This window comes from Mustela nigripes, chromosome 2 (genome assembly GCF_022355385.1).
Source record: "Mustela nigripes isolate SB6536 chromosome 2, MUSNIG.SB6536, whole genome shotgun sequence".
Taxonomy (NCBI): Eukaryota; Metazoa; Chordata; class Mammalia; order Carnivora; family Mustelidae; genus Mustela; species Mustela nigripes.
The window spans coordinates 104808295-104829946 of record NC_081558.1 but is presented as its reverse complement, the minus strand read 5'-3'; the positions used below and the strand labels follow the sequence as shown (position 1 = coordinate 104829946).

At 37.7% G+C, this 21652-nt stretch overlaps 1 protein-coding gene across 1 annotated transcript in view; it reads right to left on the bottom strand.

Moving 5' to 3' along the window:
* ATP13A4 (ATPase 13A4) overlaps window positions 1–21652 on the bottom strand; it is a 127782-nt gene that overhangs the window by 8049 nt on the left and 98081 nt on the right. The window contains exons 19-28 of the mRNA XM_059388017.1: window positions 20545–20708; window positions 19607–19729; window positions 18331–18410; window positions 16825–16867; window positions 16293–16402; window positions 14168–14264; window positions 12571–12643; window positions 4731–4902; window positions 3518–3711; window positions 2144–2232 (exon numbers count right to left, since the gene is read on the bottom strand). Of these exons, the coding sequence (XP_059244000.1) occupies window positions 2144–2232; window positions 3518–3711; window positions 4731–4902; window positions 12571–12643; window positions 14168–14264; window positions 16293–16402; window positions 16825–16867; window positions 18331–18410; window positions 19607–19729; window positions 20545–20708 (1145 nt within the window). The remainder of the gene's footprint in view (window positions 1–2143; window positions 2233–3517; window positions 3712–4730; window positions 4903–12570; window positions 12644–14167; window positions 14265–16292; window positions 16403–16824; window positions 16868–18330; window positions 18411–19606; window positions 19730–20544; window positions 20709–21652) is intronic.

The following is a 21652-nucleotide window of genomic DNA, read 5'->3' as shown; positions in this document are numbered from 1 at the left end:
AGTCGGGCTTTCTTAGAACTGCACCACCCAGTGCCTAGGTGGCTCAATCAGTTAAGTATCTGCCTTCGGCTCAGGGAATGATCCCAGCGTCCTGGGACTGAGCCTTGCATTGGGCTCCCCGTTCAGAGCAGAGTCTGCTTCTCCCTCTCCCTCTGCCCCTCTCCCCATCCTATGGGCTTATGCTCACCCCCCATCTCTCTCTTCAATTCATTCTCTCTCAAATGAATAAATGAAATCTTCAAAAATAAAAGAATTTTTTAAAAAAGAACTGCACTGTCGTCTGAACCCTACTCATCTGGCCTTCTTCATGGGGGTCAGACCCACATCATAGTAGGGGACTCTCCCCCTCCTCTTTTGACTTGCTAATGTTCATTCCAATATGGGCAGCTCCTCCCAAACTTGCTTACGTATCTCATCTCACCTTGCTCTCTCCAGCTCAGAAGACCTGGACAAATGTAATAGTCTGCTACTATTCGTGTAAACATGATATATATGTATGCATGCATATGTATAAAATATGCCTGAAAGTATATAAAATAAAGTGGTGTCATCAGTTGCCTCGAGAGAGGGGACCTGGCAGCTGGGGAAAAGGGATGGGAAGATGTAGAGTTTCTAACTTTTGAATTTTAAACTGTGTGAATGTATTCTCTATTTTTGAAAAATCATGCACTTTTTGAAAAAATGGGCAATAACTAGGTTATAAAACAGTGGGACTCCATTTAAAATAAACTTCATAAATCAGTCAATGCACATTTATAATATATGAAGTTTCAAAGATGGAAGGAGATAGTGAATAATGTTATAATTTTCTTTGCCTGCTTAGCCACTTACTAAAATGTACTTGCAATTTTGTGTAATAAGAAGAAAAATAGTTATTTTTAAGGTTAGCAATAATTCTCTGGAAACTCCTTTGCAGTCGTGTTAGCGATGACCTCACACAGGTTCCCCTCAAAGACATCAGCCTTTCCATAAGAGCTTTTGTTTTTAAAGAGTGTGAATAAACCTAACATGTCTTGACCCTAACTTCTGCAGGATTAAGAAGTTTTAACTTCCTTAGAAGACTAGTACACAAAGACTATCTCCATGAGTTCTTACTCTAATTCGTGGAGATATTTAATAACAGTAGCCATTACGGTGTTAGCCACAGTGACACAATTATCAAAATGAAAAACAAATGTAGACATTAGTTTGTGTGTCACATGTCAAGAAGGGTTTGTGAAGGTTTTGCTGGTTTGCAATGAACTGTGAGCTCCTAGTGCTCATCTCCATGTAGGAACATAATCTACAACAGCCAGTCAGTCATTTATTGCCATTATGTGCCATGGGCTATGTTAGGCACTAATAATATAAGAATGAATAAGATAGGATCTTGTCCTTCTTGAAATATGTCTTTGAGATGGAGAGGAGGCCAGGTAGGCTCACGTAGCACTAAGTGAGAAAACTCATTTTCTTTTACCATCTCTTTTCTATTCTACTTATTGGTCTAAAGGACATTTGGCAATAATGAACTTCTAATTTGAGAGTATAGATTAAAAGAATAGAAATATATATTTTTTGCCTTGCTCAAATATGTAAAATTTGTCTCTTAAAGAGTTTTAAATTTGTCTCAAAATTACACACTATTAGACAATTCATGAGGCAAGGTACGGCTCTTTTCAAGCAAGTTTTGCAGACATTAAATATGAATATATAGACAAACATGTTTTTAAAGAGTTTTTTTAAAAAAGATGTAAACACAGATTTGAGAATTAACAGAAAAAGTGTTATAGGCAAACTGTTTTCAACAGCTTCAAAACAGAAACATTTAGAAAAAAAAAAGTCTCACACTTGAAAGAGAATATATATATATATATATATATATATATATATATATATAAATAGATTTTTCCATTCTTACAGGGATCTTTTAAAAGAAAAATGTTCAGTGCTTCTAAAATACATGGAAATCAAGACTAGATAGAATCTTATTTCCTGGCCAGCTTAAATACAAAATATGAATAAATTCAGTATTCTTTTTAACTCTGCTATTTGAAAAGAATAATCAGTGTCAAGAATCTGTGTCAACTGTAATTGTGACCTGCTTCTTGAAGTCAGGGTATTACATAACTATAAACCATCATCATATCCCAGAGATAAGACTTACATCCAAACGCCTATATAATTCTGGAATATCAGCAAATAGAATGAACAGACACACACTCAGCTGTAGGACCAGCACAAGGACAAATATATCTGAGGAAATAAGAACACAAGCTATCATTTAGAGAAATCAGAATATAGAATGTGATATCTATTGATAGATATATTCTAGATTAACACTGATCAAATTTACTTGATTTCTACGTCCAAACATTGCATAATAAATGGAAAGTACTCATTTCTATGCAATGGGTCTCACCTCCACAATTTCTATGCATGTCCTTGAGGAAAGTAGAAATTTTCACATGCATGTTGTAAGTTTCAATTAATAAAAGTAGGAAATATAGAGAGAGCAACATTGACATAATATATATTCAAAAAATGTCTTGAAGACATTTAAGTACCTGAGTCTTCTTAATACAAAACACCTGCCTTAGGGGTGCCTGGGTGTTTCAGTGGGTTAAACCCTCTGCCCTCAGCTCAGGTCATGGTCCCAGGGTCCTGGGATCAAGCCCCTCATTAGACTCTCTGCTCAGCAGGGAACCTTCTTCCTCCTCTCTCTCTGCCTACCTCTCTGCCTTTTGTGATCTCTGTCAAATAAATAAATAATCTTAAAAAAAAAAATACCTGCCTCAAATCCTTTTCTGGAAAAAAAGGAGGGCTATAAATAATCAAATGTTTAAATGGCAGTCATGTGCAGGTCAGCATTTGACTGCTTTCTCATCCTAAGAAGAAGGGCAAAATAACTTTCTCTGAACAAACACATCTTTATGAGGATATTGATTGTTCAACTTGTGCTTCTAAATCTTCCCAATTAGAGAGGCAGTGGTGGCATACAAATAAATGTCCCAAGGGTTAATCAGGTCGCCCACATATCCTAACACACTCCCCACCTCAGCCCAGAATGTAAGGAGGTTGTAAGTACTTTGTATAAGAGCCTCCACAATCACTAAGGCCAGGTTCCTTCAGGAAGGACCCACTTCCAGGCTGCCAACTATCTTAATCATTGTCTTCATGTCAGGAGACATGTTCCGTCTGAACACTGTGATGCTTCTCTCCACTTCCTCCCAGAAGAATTGTGACAAAAACTGACAAGGAAGGAAATAAATGGCCATCCCAATTGGGAGTGGTGTCATAAAAAGACACCTAGATACAAACCTCTGGTGAAGGAAAGGGTAGAGAAATAAACCCTAGAATTTAATGCAGCTTTGAAGGAAGGAGCACAGTATGAGGCTGCATGATGTGTTTTAGCAAACCTTAGAGTAGAAGTCAGCAAACCAAAGACAATCATCAACTCTGCAGCTGCTCCCTGAGTGACGTAGGAATATCTGTTCCCTCTGGTGACCTCTCACCTCTGATCCACTACAATGCTACTCACAGTTTGTATAGATGGGCTGCCTAAACGGTTTTCCTTTAGAGAAAATAAGAGCCACAATGATACAGTTGATTGTTCCTAAGAACCATATGGTAGTGTTCTCAAAGCTTGCGAAGACACCATTACTTCCAATTTTTTCTGGAGCAGTTGGAGAAATATTTAACTTTGAGATGTTTTCATTTTGTAGTGTGCAGACACTAAAAAGGAAGCAAAAAAAATGTAATGAAATAAGATGACAGGTCTTTATGGAACATTTGTATCTATAGGACTCCAAGTCCTCAATGTAATTGTTTATACTTTGAGAAAGAATATATACTGAAAAGTAAGGAGAAAGAAACCAGCACAGATAGATCTATATTTTGGATAGATGAATAGATAAAAGATAGCTAGATGGTAAATAGATGGATGATAGATAAACAGATGATAGAAGATGATGGATAGAGAATAGATAGATAAGCAAATTATATATATGTTCAATAAATTGGACACCCATCATGTGTATTTTGGATATGTGGGAAAGACATGAGTAAGTCATGATTCTTCCCTCTCATGACTTAAGATCTCTAGACATTTATAAATAAGGTGACTATATAATTTGTCATACAATAAGAACAGATTTTAATGTGAGAGAAAAAGACAAATATCATCAGAAAAACTGGTACTTGCCAGAGGAGACATGAATGGGGGTGGGTGGGGAAAATAGATAAAAGGGATTAAGATGTACAGATTTCCAGATACAGCTGAATAAGTCACAGGGATGCAAAGTACAGCATAGAGAATATAATCAGTAGTACCATAATAACGTATGGTGATAGATGGTGCTTATCGTGGTTAAGCACTGAATGATGTATAGAATTGCCAAACCAATAGCTCATACACCTGAAACTAATATAATGTGGTATGCCAATTACACTTCAGTAATTAATTACAATTAGTTTCATTGTTGTATCAGGCTTAAAGAGGGACTGACTGGGCAAATTACAATGCATGGTCACCCTAGATACAAAAGATGGTCATAGGTCGTCATGACACAAGACAGGAAAAGATTTATGCCAAAGAATAACATCCTCAAACTGTGCTACTGAGAAGAGAAGATCACTGGAAATTTTCCCAAGGGACTTAAAGAAGCCAACGATTCTAGAAGAATGAAGAACCACTGGCTTCCTATCATTAGAAATTAGAATGTGAAATGTTGGAATCGAGGTTTTGAGAGTACCTGTGCATCTCCATGGAATACCAAGGCTGCCTCTGAACCAGAATGAAGCCCACAATGTGCATAGCCAGGCTGAGAAGAATGTTGAAAATCACAGAGAGCAGCAGAGGTGGGGAGATCAGCCTTCCTGCAGGCCTGAAAGGCACCAGCTTGGGGTAGGCACCATTCAAATTCACTACAAAATAAATTCAAGTTTTATATTTGTGAGAGCAGGGAAATGTTTTATTCTTCATCAGAAGAACAGTGTAACTTCTTGGGCCCACATATCCAAGCAGACTGACAAACTGAAATACATCATTTTTTTGAGGGAACAAAACAAGAATGGGCCCCAGCTCAAGTCATATGAGACATTCTTAAGAGAGCAGACAGAACAATCATGAGCCACTTTTATTTTTGCCTATTAAATGAGCAAAGACCATAAAATTATAAGTGAGGGCATGATGAAATGCATACTTTCGTACGCTGTTTATGGGAATCTACATTGACACAAACCTTCTGCAGGGCAATTTAATAATAAATATGAAATAAGTGAGAATTGTTCATAACATTTGACATGGTCATTCCTGGAAATTTACCCTAAGCTAAAAATATCAGAGGTATAAAAAGATGTTCATTACTGTATCATTTACAGTAAATTATGGCACATCTATATAATGAAACAACATACAGTCACTAAAAAGTAATGCTTTAAAATATTCAATGACAAAATGAGGAGTGACATCAGAAAAAACGGCAGAGAAGGAAGTTCCAAGTTCCCATCCTTCCACAGAAACATCGAAAAACAAGCAGAAACTGTTAAAACTAACGTCATTGAAACTCTGAAAAACAAAGGCTTATAACAATCAAACAAATGCTAAATCAAAAAAAAAAGGCAATTTAAAAGTGATAGGCAGGATTTGTGTCATTTTTACTTGCTCTTGCCATACTCCTCTTCATCTCAGTGGCAATCTCAAAGTTGATTGTTCACACTCCCAATATGGGGAGGACTCTTATGTCTGGCCACAGGAGGAAAAGAGCGAACTTCAACACAAATTATTGTGTAGGTCTGTTCTAACCTGTCTGGGAGTTACCTGAAGGACTAGCACAAGGTGCTCATCTCTCTCACCTAATATGAAACTTAACTCAGGACAGCAGTATACACTGCTTAAAAACATTGTAAGCCTAATCAACTACCCACAATCACCTGGGGCAAAAGATAACAGCTGAGACATAAAATAACAGCCAAAATAAAGAAAACCTAAAGAAATTTTCTTTGGGAAATTATGGCTTTCAAAAGCACCTGTGTATATTGGGGACCATAGAAAGCCATGCACACACCTAAGGTAAGATATATGTCAGAAAAGACCAGAACAGCCCCTTAGTTTTCAACTCTGGATGATCTCTGCACTCAGCACAAGCCTAGCTAAGTGTTGAAGTGCCCCAGCACAGAACAAATCTGCAAAATCAGTATTAGAAACTTTTGTACAACAAAGACAATCTTCTTTGTTCATTGTTTTAAACTGATGGAGGTTGAGAAAAATCTCAGTCAAAACACTAGCTGAACAAAAGCCAAAGGAACAGAGATTTCATTGACCACACATAAGAACTGATACAGTCTTTGCAAAAATAGTTTAGGGAAATCATTAAACAAATGTACTCTGACAGTCTTCAAAAAACAGCAAAACAAAAACCATCAAGCCCTAGGGAAGGGGGTAAATCTGATTTCCAGAGTTATGACACTATAATATTCAATGGAACAAAATAAATTGATAGAATTCATCATTCATCTCTGAGGAAGCCTGGGCATTGGACATATTGGGCAAAGACTTTAAAACAACTGTTTCAAATATGCTCAAAGAAATCAGGGAGCAACATACAAACAAAATGAAAATGTCAATAAAGAGATAGAAAATATGAAAACAAGCCAAAAGGAATTCTTTTTAAAGAATTATTTTTATCATTTCTACCTCTTTACTGACACCTCATTTTGTCCAGTAGAAGTAACCAGTTGAACAAATATAGAAGACTGTATTACTGTATTTTTGGTTTTGAATTCCAGTTTTTATTCCTACATGCTTTAAAAGATAACACATAAAAAAAATAATTATAGATCTATGTTGTTGGGCACACAATGGATAAAGATGTAATTTGTGTCAACAACAATATAAAAGGAGGAGACAGAGTTTGAAGTAGCAGGGTTCTGCATGCTCTTAAAGTTAAGGTATCAATTCAAAGTAAATTATTATAAATTTAGGATGCTACATGCAACCCTATGATTAAAAGTTATGTCAGGTTTAACATTATATCCAAGGGTAAAAGATTGAGAGGTTCCCCGTAAGATATGAACAAGACAAGAATGCCCATTTCACCACTGCTATTCAACATTATACTGAAAGTTCTATCCAGAGCAATTAGAAAAGGAAAAGAAATAAAGTCATCCAAATTAGAAGGAAGAAATAAAACAATCTCTATTCACAAGTGACATAAACCTGTATATTGGGAATCCCAAAGAATACACAACAAAATTACTAGAGGGGCACTTCGTTGCTCAGTGGAGAGAGCATGCAGTCTTGATCTCAGGATTGTGAGTTTGAACCCCACATTGAGCATGGAACTTACTTAAAAAAATTAAACTTCTACTTCGGTTCTTTAAAAAAAAGAAAGAAATAAAGAAAGAAAGCTACTAGAGTTGATAAACACATTCAGCTACATTGCAAGATATAAGATCAAAACATAAAAATCAGTTGTGTTTCTATATAATGGCAATAAACAATTTTAAAAAGAAATTAATAGAACAATTCCATTTTCAAAAGCATCCAAAACAATAAAATATATAGGAATAAGTTTAGCCAAAGAGGAGAAAGAGTTGAACACCAAAAATTACAAACTTTGCTAAAAGAAATTAAGCAAAACATAAGTGAAAACAAACACATCAGATGTTCATATATTGGAAAACTTAATATTGTTGAGATTTTAATATTATCCAAGGTTATCTATAGATTCAACACAGTCTCTATCAAAATTCAAATGGTTTTATTTTCAGAATAATAAATTTGATCTTCAAATTCACGTTGAATTAAAGGAGACTCTGAATAGTCAAAACAATCTTGAAAAAGAACAATGTTGGAGGACTCAAACTTCCTGATTTCAAACTTACTATTAAAAAAGTAATCAGAACACTGTGGTAATTGTGTAAGGTAATGGCATACAGACCAATGGAATAGAATTGAGGGTCCAGAAATAAACCCATACATCCATGGCCAATTGATTCTTCAGTATGAGTGTTAAGACTATCTACTGGGGGGACGCCTGGGTGGCTCAGTTGGTTAAGCAGCTGCCTTCGGCTCAGGTCATGATCCCAGCGTCCTGGGATCGAGTCCCACATCGGGCTCCTTGCTCAGCAGGGAGCCTGCTTCTCCCTCTGCCTCTGCCTGCCATTCTGTCTGCCTGTGCTCACTCTCTCCCCCTCTCTCTCTCTGATAAATAAATAAAATCTTAAAAAAAAAAAAAAAAGACTATCTACTGGGGAAAGAACAGTCTTTTTAACAAATGGGGCTGAGACAACTAGATTTCCACATGCCAAATAAATGAAATTGGACCCCAACTTCACACCATATAGAGAAATTAATACAAAAACACAAAAAGAATCAATGACTTCAGTATAAGAGCCAAAAATAAAATAAAATTCTTTTTAGAAAACATAGGGTAAATCTACGTGACCTTAGATTTGACAATGGATTCTTAGATATGACACCTGAAGCATGAACTAGAAAAGAAATAAATAGATACATTGGACTTAATCATAATTAGAAACTTTTGTACATTGAAGGACATTACTAAGAAAAGGAAAAAGCAATATAGAATGGAAGAAAATGTCTGAAATAATGTATCTGAGAAGGTTTTAACATCCACAACATCTGAAGAACTCTAGAGCTCAACAACCAAAAGACAAAAATCCAGTTAAGAAATCAGCAAAACACTTAAACAAACACTTCTCCAAAAAAGACATACAAATGACCAATAAGTACATGAAAATATATTCAACATGATTAGTTATTAGGGTAATAAATTTAAAACCACAATAAGGTACCATTCCATACTGACTAGGATATGAAAATAATTTAAGTGAAATAACAAGTGTGGATAAGACTATGGAGAAATTGAGATCCTCACCGAGATCTGAATAATAAGAAAAAGTCAAAGCCATATGAAGATTGATGGGAAGAGTGTCTTACACAAAAAAAAAAATAGCAAAACAAAGGTACTGTGGTGCCCACAAGTTTGGCAGTGCTCAAGAGACTGATAAACCAGGGAGCCTGGGACAAGTGAGTAGTAATGTGTTCGGAGGTGATGGTAGAGAAGCAGGCAGGGGCCAAAGCATTTTAAGCAAGTGGATGACAATAAAATTTATTTTTTTTAAGATTTTATTTATTTATTTGACACAGAGAGAGACAGGAAGAGCAGAAACACAAGCAGGGGGAGTGGGAGAGGGAGAAGCTGGCTTCCGGATGAGCAGGGAGCCCAGTGTGGGGCTCCATCCCAGGATCCCGGAATCATGACCTGAGCTGAAGGCAGACGCTTCACGACTGAGCCACCGAGGTGCCCCAGTAAAATTTATTTCTTAAAAATAACATTCTACTACCCTTGGAAAGGTAAATGGGGGTGAGAGGAAGCAAGATCAGTTGGGAGGTTGTTAGAGGAATCCACAAGGGAGGCGACATTGCTCTGTGACAGGGGTTACAAGCTGCAGATGGAGGAGAGATGCAGGATAGCTTCTGCAGGTAGAGCCACGCAGAATTTCATAGGTATGGGATGTGAAGAGTAATAAAAAGAGAAACTAAGGATGGCTCCAGGTTTTTGAACAACTAGGCAGATAGCGGTGCTATTTTGCTAGAATGTAAGGAAAGGAAGTTTTATTTGTTTTTGTTCTTTCACAAATGTATTCTAAGTGCCCATTTCAGTAAGTAGTACAAGCTCAGCACTCAGTCAGTAGTTAATGATTTTGTTGAATTATCAGATCTTGTAGAAGATAAGAAAATATATTTATATGCTGATAAGAATGATCTAGCAGACCAGTGAAAAGCTGAGGATGGTGGAAAAAGAGATTATTACATAAAAAAAAAAAAATCCTTGAGAAGGAAGGAGGAAGTAAGATTAAAGGTACAAGTGGAATTGTTGGCATTCATATTTAACAGAGAGGAAAGTAGAGACTATAGTAAAGATAATGGGGAGTGGATGGGTTGGGGAAAAATCCTACAGCAGGAACACTGAGGAGGTGAGAGTGGAGTGGCCTAATGGAAAGACTACTTTTTTTTTTTTCAATTTATTTGTTTTCAGAAAAAACAGTATTCATTATTTTTTCAGCACATCCAGTGCTCCATGCAATCCGTGCCCTCTATAATACCCACCACCTGGTACCCCAACCTCCCACCCCCCCCACCACTTCAAACCCCTCAGATTGATTTTCAGAGTCCATAGTCTCTCATGATTCACCTCCCCTTCTAATTTACCCCAACTCCCCTCTCCTCTCTAACACCCCTTGTCCTCCATGATATTTGTTATGCTCCACAAATAAGTAAAACCATATGATAATTGACTCTCTCTGCTTGACTGATTTCACTCAGCATAATCTCTTCCAGTCCCGTCCATGTTGCTACAAAAGTTGGGTATTCATCCTTTCTGATGGAGGCATAATACTCCATAGTGTATATGGACCACATCTTCCTTATCCATTCATCCGTTGAAGGGCATCTTGGTTCTTTCCATAGTTTGGCGACCGTGGCCATTGCTGCTATAAAGATTGGGGTACAGATGGACCTTATTTTCATGACATTCATATTTATCCTTGGGGTAAATACCCAGGAGTGCAATTGCAGGGTCATAGGGAAGCTCTATTTTTAATTTCTTGAGGAATCTCCACACTGTTCTCCAAAGAGGCTGCACCAACTTGCATCCCCACCAACAGTGTAAGAGGGTTCCCCTTTCTCCACATCCTCTCCAACACATGTTGTTTCCTGTTTTGTTAATTTTGGCCATTCTAACTGGTGTAAGGTGATATCTCAATGTGGTTTTAATTTGAATCTCCCTGAGGGCTAATGATGATGAACATTTTTTCATGTGTCTGATATCCATTTGTATATCTTGATTGGAGAAGTGTCTGTTCATATCTTCTGCCCATTTTTTGATATGTTTGCCTGTTTCGTGTGTGTTAAGTTTGAGGAGTTCATTATAGATCCTGGATATCAACCTTTTGTCTATACTGTCATTTGCAAATATCTTCTCCCATTCTGTGGGTTGCCTCTTTGTTTTTTTGACTGTTTCCTTTGCTGTGTAGAAGCTTTTGATTTTGATGAAGTCCCAAAAGTTTATTTTTGCTTTTGTTTCCTTTGCCTTTGGAGACATATCTTGAAAGAAGTTGCTGTGGCTGATATCAAAGAGATTACTGCCTATGTTCTCTTGTGTTCTGATGGATTCCTGTCTCATGTTGAGGTCTTTTATCCATTTTGAGTTTATCTTTGTGTACAGTGTAAGAGAATGGTCGAGTTTCATTCTTCTACATATAGCTGTCCAGTTTTCCCAGCACCATTTATTGAAGAGACTGTCTTTTTTCCACTGTATATTTTTCCTGTTTTGTCAAAGATTAATTGACCATAGAGTTGAGGGTCCATATCTGGGCTCTCTACTCTGTTCTACTGGTTTGTGTGTCTGTTTTCATGCCAGTACCATGCTGTTTGTCCTGATAGCATATAAATTTTACACTTGTGGTTCTTTTTGACGAGGTTCTTTCTTTATTTGCATATATATATTTTTTTCTCTTGTCATATACTTGTATCAGTCTTTTTATCTCTTTTTGTTTGTCTACTTTATAAATCTTACCTTGGGGCCCATCTGGGCTGAACCTTCTTTTTCATCTTCCTTTTCTTTCCTGTCTCTCTCTCTCTCTTTTTTTTTTCTTCTTCTTTTTTTTTTCTTCTTTTATTTTTTTTCTTTTTCTTTTTCTTTTCTTTTGTTCCTCGTTTGGGTGGGGAATCCTGATTGCTCAGAAGTGTTCCAGGGTGCACCTTGACTGCACCACAGTTGATACATCCAGCTACATCTGTTCAGTCATCTCCCACCCAAATGACTAGGAGGAGGAATGCCCAACAGAAGAAAAATACAGAGGATGGACCTTCTGCAACAGAGCTAACGGCTATCAACATAGACAATATGTCGGAAAGAGAATTCAGGCTAACACTTATCCAGGCAATAGCTAGGTTGGAGAAAGCCATGGATGACCAAACAGAATTGATTAGGGCTGAAGTGAAAGTGACCAGACAGGATGTTCACAATGTTAGGGCGGAGCTTAAAGCTACCAGGGAGGAGGTTCACAATGCTCTCAATGAGTTCCAATCTAATCTAAACTCTCTCAAAGCTAGGGTAACTGAGACAGGAGATAGAATTAGTGATCTGGAAGACAAACAGATAGAGAGAAAGGATCAGGAGGAAGCCTGGAACAAACAGCTTAGAAACCATGAAAGACTACCTTTAATGTCCATTCAAAACCCTGAAAAGCTAGGATTTAAAGATGGAAAACATAAAAGCCATTCAGCTTCTGTAAGCTGGACACATTTTAATTGTAATTAATTATACCAGAAAGCATACTGTGGTCAGCATTCCTGATTTTCAAAGAGCATTTTTCATCTTAAATGTTTAGTGACCATTATAGAAGCTCTGTATTTTGTAGAAAGCAAAAAAAGAACTAGCCAGGTTTCCTTTTGCTAACACTTTTCTTTTTGCCCAACATTCAAAAGTAGAGTTTTTTATTTCCTGGGGCAGAAGGAAGTACATTGAAGGGAGCAAAGGGAGTTTTTAAAAAATATCTTACTTGTTATGCCAATAAGAGTTGTGATGGCCAGATCCTGGAACAGAAACTGGTAATTTGAAAGACTGTTTGTCTCCTGAAAATAAAAAGGAAAATGACTTTTAAAAAATTATGACCTTTTAGATGAAGTCTGACATGAACTGCATTCATTTTGTCACTGCAACATAAAATTTTACAAGGAGAGGGTGCAGCCAGGGTCCTGTTTGTATTAGTGAGAGTACCAAAGGCAAGGATGGGAAACCCTCTCTGGCCAGGAGGATACCCTCGTGTGCTCTCTGGCCTGGGTCGTTTGTGCATCAGTAACCCCTTATTGAGGGGGACATCTCACTCCACTAGATTCATCTCTGATCTTCTTTCTACCTTCTATCAGAGAAGTCAGGGTTTGGTCTGGCACAATGAAACAGTGAGTTCCCAGGAGTAACAACTGTTAAGTATGTGATGATCTTACCAAAATTTTACTAATGGCAAAAGAATACCTGAACCCACTATTTGCATTTTGGGGTATTGTTAGAAAGTTCTGATAAAGCAGTTAGATATTCTTGAGAAAAAAATGTGTGAAGGTCTTACTGATTTTAAGTAACTTGCTTCCTTGCCTCCCCCACCCTTTAGTGGAAAGGAGTAATGGTGATCTGTGTTTAACTCTATAGCATGTATTACTGGGATTCCAAAATAGTGCCAAATTTACATACATAGCTTCTCCTTCTCCAGCTCATTCATTAATGAGTGGGAAGAGACATAGGTAATCTGAAAATAACAGAACTAAATCCTTCAATCCAGAGGCGAGAGGGCAAGACATAGAGAGGAATTTAAGGAATCAGCAATAAGCTGCTTGTACTGGTTCGTGAGAATTAATTGCTAAGTTTTCAGGGATCTTTTTGAACTGGTTGTTAAGCACAGCCATTATAAAAATTTAAGTCATACAAATCTACCATTAAATACATTATGCTAAAAACAAAGCTAATAAATACTCCCAAACCCACCACTTCCTAATCATTTTCTTACATTGTGCTGTTATCTATGCCTTTCAAGAAATTTACAACTCTTACATCTCTGTGGTGCAAGTACTACATAATGGCATGCTCCTGTATATCTCTCCCAACTCCATGCTCAGTGACAGCAGGTAGACAGCTTGAAACCAGCCATGGTAGTATTTACACCATGAAAGTTGGCAAACATTAATAACCAGGGCTTGTTTTTCCAGGGAGAGCGGGCTCTGAAATATTTAGCAGCAACGCCAATCAGAGAATCATCTCTCTAATGAATGGTACCCTAGAGTAGAGTCACACTGCAACTAGGAAGATAGAGACCTGGTTCAAGCAGGCAGAAGCAACAGCGAGAGAGAAAGTGCTGTGTTCTGATCTTCAGCAAGCACTGCATTTAAAATGTCAAGAGAGTCAGAGAATTGACACCATCAACTTTTCCCAAGTACATTCATCTATTTCTGATTTACTTTCAAAATAAAGGTGGTTTTAGAGGGGCTACTGGAGCTTGCAATTCCCCACATGCACTCTTCCTTAAAAAGCATCGCAAACTGGGACGGGTGGTACACCACGACTTGCTTTGGTCCTCACTAACCAAGAACTCAGGTCCCCAGTCATACCCAGTAGAGCAGCAGAACACCAACATACTGAATCATGCTGTACAGAGCCATGTATTTAAACATGCAAAATGAGGTCACTAGAGCTGCACGTCCTTCCCTGTGTGAGAAAAGAAATGAAAAAGTGAGGAAATGAAAGGAATAGAAAGAATTGAGGTCAGTTGCAATGTGCTGTTCAGCTGAGCTCAGGAGAAAAAACTCAAAAGCCTGATTATTCAACTGTTTGTCTGACAGACTGGACAGCCTTGAGCCCATGGGAGCTGGCTGTCAGAATAGGACTAGATTTTTAGGAAACACCCATTTCAGGCCGAGGTCCACAGGTTTGGTCCAGCTATGGAGTCCAGGTCGAGTGTTAGTCTTGTCCTTTTTTTGTGGGAACTTTGTCAACCCAGAGTCAGAGGAACTGGTCCCAGATCTCACACCTATACACTGATGTCATTTGGAAGGTCAGTTTCCTTCTGCCACAGTTTCTTCATCTGTGAACTAAGGGATTTCTATAAGATTGCACACTTGGGGGCTATTTTCCTGCAGGTGTTTCACTTCATTCAAATCTCATTAGGCAATCCCAACTTTTTCTGAAACTGGACTAGAACAGTACTGAAATTAGTCATACATGGAATTTAAATAGACTGGAAACAATGAGCATGCTCATTTCTGTTCATGTTGACTGAATCTGAGTAAATAGTATATATTGAAAGCATAAAATAGATTACTTATGAAATGTCACTTTTACATCTTTCATTGGAAAGAAAACAGAGTTTAAATTTCCTTCTGGTCAAAATGTTTTCCTGGGATTCCAAAGTCTGATTTTAAAATAGGCTTTTTCCTGTTTGGGGGCTCTGCTGCTATCATTTGCTTCACCAGAACATAGTTTCTTCTCATCTCACTCCTTAGAAAGGCTTTCACATACCACCCACCTGTAGCAGCCAGTTCTACCTCCTCAGTCCCTTTCCAACTTTTCCCATTACCTTGATTTATCTGTAAGAAAGCTTTATGAAATCAAGGGATGTGTGATTGACTTTTTTTTTTAAATATTTTATTTATTTATTTGATAGGCAGAGATCACAAGCAGGTAGAGAGGCGGGGGGTGGGGAGGAAGCAGGCTCCCTGCTGAGCAGAGAGCCCAATGTGGGGCTTGATCCCAGGACCCTGGGATCATGACCCAAGCCTAAGGCAGAGGCTTTAACTCACTGAGCCACCCAGGCGTCCCTGTGATTTACTTTCTTCTGGGTCTTCAGTGTCTCCACCAGTCCCTGGCACTAAGTGCCTACTCTATAAATATTTGTCAAATACATGCATAAGTTTTTTAAAAATTGGGAAGAGCTAGCCAAATCATTATTATTTTAATGTGGTGGGAATAGTACGATGTTTGTAGATAAGACATATTTAAATAAAATCAATTTTAATAGAATTTTTAATCCTATATGGCTGTTTGAGCTTGGGCATATCAATTGAACCTCGATTTCCATATTTGCAAAAGAAAATAGAGACCGTTCTTACATCTCCAGGGTATTTTGAAGTATAAGATAGTAGGTATTAGAGCACTTCACAAACTGTAAATACATGTTAGTTATAACAGCCCAAAGCAGCCACAATGCTAACCATCTCTATGATTCAAATAAAATAAAGTAGAAGTACATATTCTGGGAGACAGAGATAAAATGCCAAGGGAAATTTTAGTAGAAGCAGCAAAGATGAATAAATATTTTGAAAACTGGAGATGGAAAGAATATTCCAAAAAGCATAGAGTCAAGCAGAAAAGAGGGCAGGTGGGAAAGAAAAAGTTTTTGTCCATCCCCCATCATAAAGCATCTAAGGAGATCCATGTAAAAATAACAATAATAAGAATATGAGCAACACTTACAAAGCAGTAACAAAGTCCAGATTCCAATTTTCTAAAAGTAACCTATTGAGTGGTTTTCATTAGAAATTCCACTGCTCTCCCACGGTTATTTTTAACTCCTGGTAAATTCACTTGGGATTAGAATGGCTGATTGCATTGTCCTGTAAAGCACCCTCCCCATCCAGGGACACAAAGTTTCCCTGCTCTTTCCCTGACAGAACAATGGAATCTGTACCTAAAAGTCGAGAGAGATTAAAACAATGCTAGTGGAAAGCATCTACTTACTTGATAAGGTGAGGTACGCACTCAATGTTTGGAGTTTTCGAAGTGAAAGGGGAGGCCACAGATGCCTCCTGCTCTGATAAAGAGATGCCCACGTGAGCCATTTTCAAAGCCTGAAAGCAAAGAGTCAGGTTACTCTCCATATACACTCACATATATCTTTCCTAAGGCTACATGAGAAAAGTCTGTCAAGCTAGCCACAATGTGGCTTGTGGACCCAAGCACTAGCCAGGAGATGGCCAGATTTTGCTCTGCCTACTATATAAGAAAAATATGGCACTGGGATACTTGGCCAAAGAAGTGGGGAGTCCAGAGCCATATTCTACCTCATTTGGTCTATGCCAACCACTAAGGCATTGTGTGTCTTTGGTTGAAACCCTCCCAAACCTTCTACATCAGTTTCTCCAACAAGAACAATGGAGGTAGTGTATATCCCAGGGATACTATCTCTAGAGAACTCCAGGCAAGCACAATCAAGTGTAAGTCTTTGTCTGTCCTAGTGCCACTATGGCCCCATACACTGACAGCTACTTACCCCACAGTCATTGGCCCCATCACCGCACATACCTACAAAGTAACTAAAAGGGAACCATGTCAAATGTAAGAGATATCAGAGCAATTTTACCTATTAATTTCTCCAATAAAAAGATAAGTTGAACTTCATTACTGAGGAATTGAACTGATTATTCATTGTAAGGGAGTTTTCCTAAGAGTCTAGTTTGACTAAAAGTAAAGTGTGACTCAGCAGTCCAGTGCACCATTCCTGAATCCAAGCATTTCAGGGAGACCCTGAACATCGCTGTTTTAGGAAGTGACTTTGTTGGCTATAAAGTGGGATGTTCACAGATGACGATGTGATACCCTGGCACAGTGAAGAGGGCAACAGATTTGAAACCAGACAGAGATCTTTGGACCTGATCACTAGGCTATTTTGGCTATCATTTTTCTCTCCTACAAAGTGTTATACGTATTCAGTGAGGTGCTGTATGGAAGAGTGCCTTATAATCTCTAAAACAAAACAAACAAAACAAAATTACTTGTTGGTGCTGTTAATAGTAACAGGAGAGATCTGCCATCTTAGCAGTCACTCAATAAAAAATGCAGTGCCAGGCCCAGATTTTGAAGAAAGAAAACACATCCCTGCCTCAGGATAGTTTTTTGAGGTTACATACAGACTGCTTTCACTGGTGACAAAAATTATAGATAGTCTGCTTTTTAAGGTAGGAGTGTTCTCACAGCATTTACCGAATTGGCTATACTTCTCTTCCACACTGTCATATGAAGGCAACTCATTTACTGTCTGTGTTGTCAACCATGTGGAAAAGACAGGGCATTCTGAATCAAGAAACTTGCCTAGTGACTGAATCAAGTAGGAGGATTAAGTGGGAATGAGTAGGAGTAGAAGTTACATCTGTATGGTCCAGCACCAGAAGTAAAGAAAGCTTTCAGGACTCCATGGGTTCTATTAACAAGAAATAAAATGTCCTAAATGATGGGCACGTTAATTGAACTGTTTACTCTGTAATGAAGACCCTTGTGTTGGAAGAGAATAATTTTTCTGATTTAGGACAGAAAAGATTCTCTGTCATATAAATGTTTTCATATTTTTAAAGTTATGTGAATCTCTTGCCATATAAATCACCTTATATCAGAACTGTGATAACTTATAAAATCTAAATTTTCATTGTATCTCAGGAGCTGAACTCAAACTACACTTCCACGTTCATTTCTCACCCTACATTTTCATGCCCTATATGTCCTGGTCCAGTGATTCTCAACTCCGGATCCACAGCTGACTTACTTGAGGAGATCTGTAAAAAACACTAATGTCTAAGCCTCACATGAGCAACTGAATCAGAATCTCTGGACAACACTGTCTTGGTATTGTTATGTTTTCAAAACTCTGGAGTTGACTGTCATATATAGTTAGGTTAAGAACCACTGCCTTGGCCAAGGTAGGTGACTTCCTGTACCTCTTACACTCTCCCTGACTGCCATGCCTCCAGGCACTTCATACCACCCGAAATGGCAAAGAACCTACTCCAGTTTCTGAAATTCTTCCACCAGACTGGATTTCTGCCCAGGAGACATTCTTGCAAAGATGGTCCCATTGATCAGTATCTGTAAGGAACATGAGAGAAAATGCAGCATGTCAGTTAGCCATACATGAAGTAATTGATAATACTCAGAACACTGGGTAACAAAATCCATGAATGGCAAAAATTTTTTGTTTCCAAGAAGTCCATTTTTTGATTTTAAGACATTGAGACTTTAGTCATCAAATAAGTGAGCAGGAGACCAAAAATCAGTAAAGACGTAATAAAAATATTGATTAAAATGATGATCTTCAGGAATTTAGCTGAGCTGTCATTGAAAATATGGTAAAAAAAAAAAAAATCCAGACCTTAATGAAATCTTGAGTCAGTAGAGTAGCAGAAATTATGAGATATCCAGAGGTTAACATCCCAGGAAAAGGAAAAGAGGTAACTGCTTCTGAGAAAATTGTTCAGAACTAGCAGAAAAACAGCCTAATGATGAAATAGTGACAATTTGATTTAACTACCATCTGGACTTGACCAATTGTGAAACTCAGCTAATATCCCAAACCTAATCTGGGCTATGGAACATTGATGGTTTGGAGATATTAAACCTATACCAGCTTCATCCACCTGAGCTTTATCCTATAGAGTCTAAATTCTTCTGTGTTAGATCTCTACATTCCCTGCTCATTTGGGCAGTAACTCAGCTTAATGTTCAGTCAGCCTCAAAGTCTTTATTCTATTTTTCCTAAATAGTACCTAAGAGGATAAGCAATTGAATTTAAAAAAAAAAAGAATAAAAACCATTTATCTTTGTATTATACTGGATATAGTCTTTTTCCAGTTTGTCTACATGTTATATATAATACTTACCTGCCCCCACTATTGTTCTTCATCAGAAAAGTGTTAAGTTTGACTGGCTTTTATATAAGGTTTCTCTATCAAAAACCTAATGGAATTCCTCTATTCTTGGCCTGCCTTCCTGTATAATTGCTGGATTTCCGCTATAGTAGGAGATCCCTCACCATGGCAATATAAAGACAGCCACCCAAAAGCAATATTTATGATTGGAAAATTCCTTAATAATTTATTCCTATAGATGATAAGAAATTGTCTAATCAAATTCACTGATTTTAAATCTAGTAGGAAATGAGACAACAAAAATATCTGCCTTTTTAAAAAATCTATTCAATAGGTATATCTTATCTATAGAGGCTTGAAATTACTTAGGAACATGTTCTGTAAGTGACATCATCAGCATCTTTACTGGGAGATTACCTTTGGTAGTAGGCTGCTGAAATGTTGACTTATAACCTGAAAAGATTTTCCACTTAAGGCAAAATGGTAACCTCCTTCTCTGTCATTATCAGAGATATCTTCCCTGATATTAATGTAATTATCCTGCAAAACAAGACACAATTACTTTAGACATTTGATAGAGATTTGGTAAAGAACCACAAAAATATCAAAGAGAAGAAAAAGATGACAGTCTGGTGTCTCTTTAAGAGTCACACTCCAGCCCTGATTCCTCAGAGAAGCACTTTTTCTTTGCTAGATCAATCTTTGCACAAACAGCCTCTAGTGAATAGGAGAATAACACTTACTCATGTCTTGTTCTCATCCTGATTTGACTGTGGTGAGTCCCAGAAAAGAGCACATTTCACACATTTCAAGTGTACTATACAAAGCATTACAGCTTAACAAATCTCTCCCTGAAGTGAGAACTTAAAATTTGTTTTCTTATAGGATTAATATTGTCCCACAAGGACACAATGGAGATAAGATACTGACAAGATTGGGAATAGATGAATAAAACTTTTTTCCCACCCTGAAGACATAATCTAATTTTCCAATGCACACAGCAGTTTCACTCCCAGGGACTAAATCTCCTTTGGACTGGAGGGGATGGCTAGCAAGCAAGAGGAAGATGAGAAATTAGATTCACAGTCCCGCTTACTACATTCTTTCTTATATAGAGCCAACAAGAGCCAAAGCTTGAAAGAATGAATTCTTCCCAGCACTCAGGAAAACACTGTACATTAAAGCTCAGTAGGACAGTATGAGAAAGTGATGGGAGCTCTTCAAATAGCATATGTGTTAGACATTTGGAGAAATATGTTGACTCTAGGTTACCTGTACATCTTGGCCAATCAGAGCTGCTCAGCAGCCAACACTGTGAGCCATAATATTGCAGAAGGTCTGTTTTTTAGGTATACCTGATTGCGATATGAAATCTGTTTCCTCTCCTCTACTAATTTCCAACTTATAGATGCTGAGGAGGACCCAGTGGTTTCATTTGCTTCAATGAGAATGACTTTTTGGTTTTCAGAAACCATTCCAGACTTCCTGGCCACTGTTATTGCAGTCTGAAGATTGTCACCTACAAGAAAGGAGAAGTATAGCAAGATGGGGTTGAATAAATAGAATCAATTCATGTATGGCCTGGAAAACTAGGGTAAGGAGTTCAGAACTTATTTTAGGTGTGAAAATAAATAATTTCTAAGTCTCTCTCACTCTGATTCTCCATGGATTCATGATCCCTTTTGTGATTCTTTTTGCTTTTCATCTGGTTACTTCATAACCTACCAGTATACTTTTTTCCAGAGAGTGGGAAGGAAAAAGAAAAAGGTGAATTTCAAATCTATCTCCATCATTTGTTAGCTTGGTAAACATTAAGCAAAACCCCACTGATTTAATATTTTATCACGTGGTTCCACTTTCAGCCAAACTGGAAAAAAAAACATTAAAATCTATCTCTCCCACTGATTACAGTGGAAAACTATGGGCAAAATACAAAAACAACTATCCAAGGATTTTGAAAAGTAAACATAAGCAGGGAGAATGTGGAAGAGAGTTGAATCTGGAGAAACAATCTACAAGGTGATGATATTTTTGGCTTTTTTTTTTTTTCTTTCCTCCCACATGTTTGACCTGAATGTGAACCCTAGTCCCAGAGCTGTGAAGGAAGCTAAACCTCCAAGAGAAAGTTAATCTTTCTGGCCAAAGAAACCAGGGGGGTGGGGGGGGGAAGAGCTTGAAGGCTGAAGAATTATGGGACAGACCCAAGAAAGAAGATAGATAGACAAAAAGACTAACTCAGGATATGAACTCAATTCAGAGTTGTGCATGCATAGAACAAACCCAGAGAAAAGCAAAAGCCTCAGGAACTGAACTATGATATTAATCACCTCATACATCCTAGAGTTTTCCTTGCTAAAACAAACAAACAAACAAACAAACAGCCTCAACAATCTCCAGACGATTTTAACAGGATCCAAGTTCTTGTAATATAATAATTTAAATGTTTAGGATATTCAACATGCA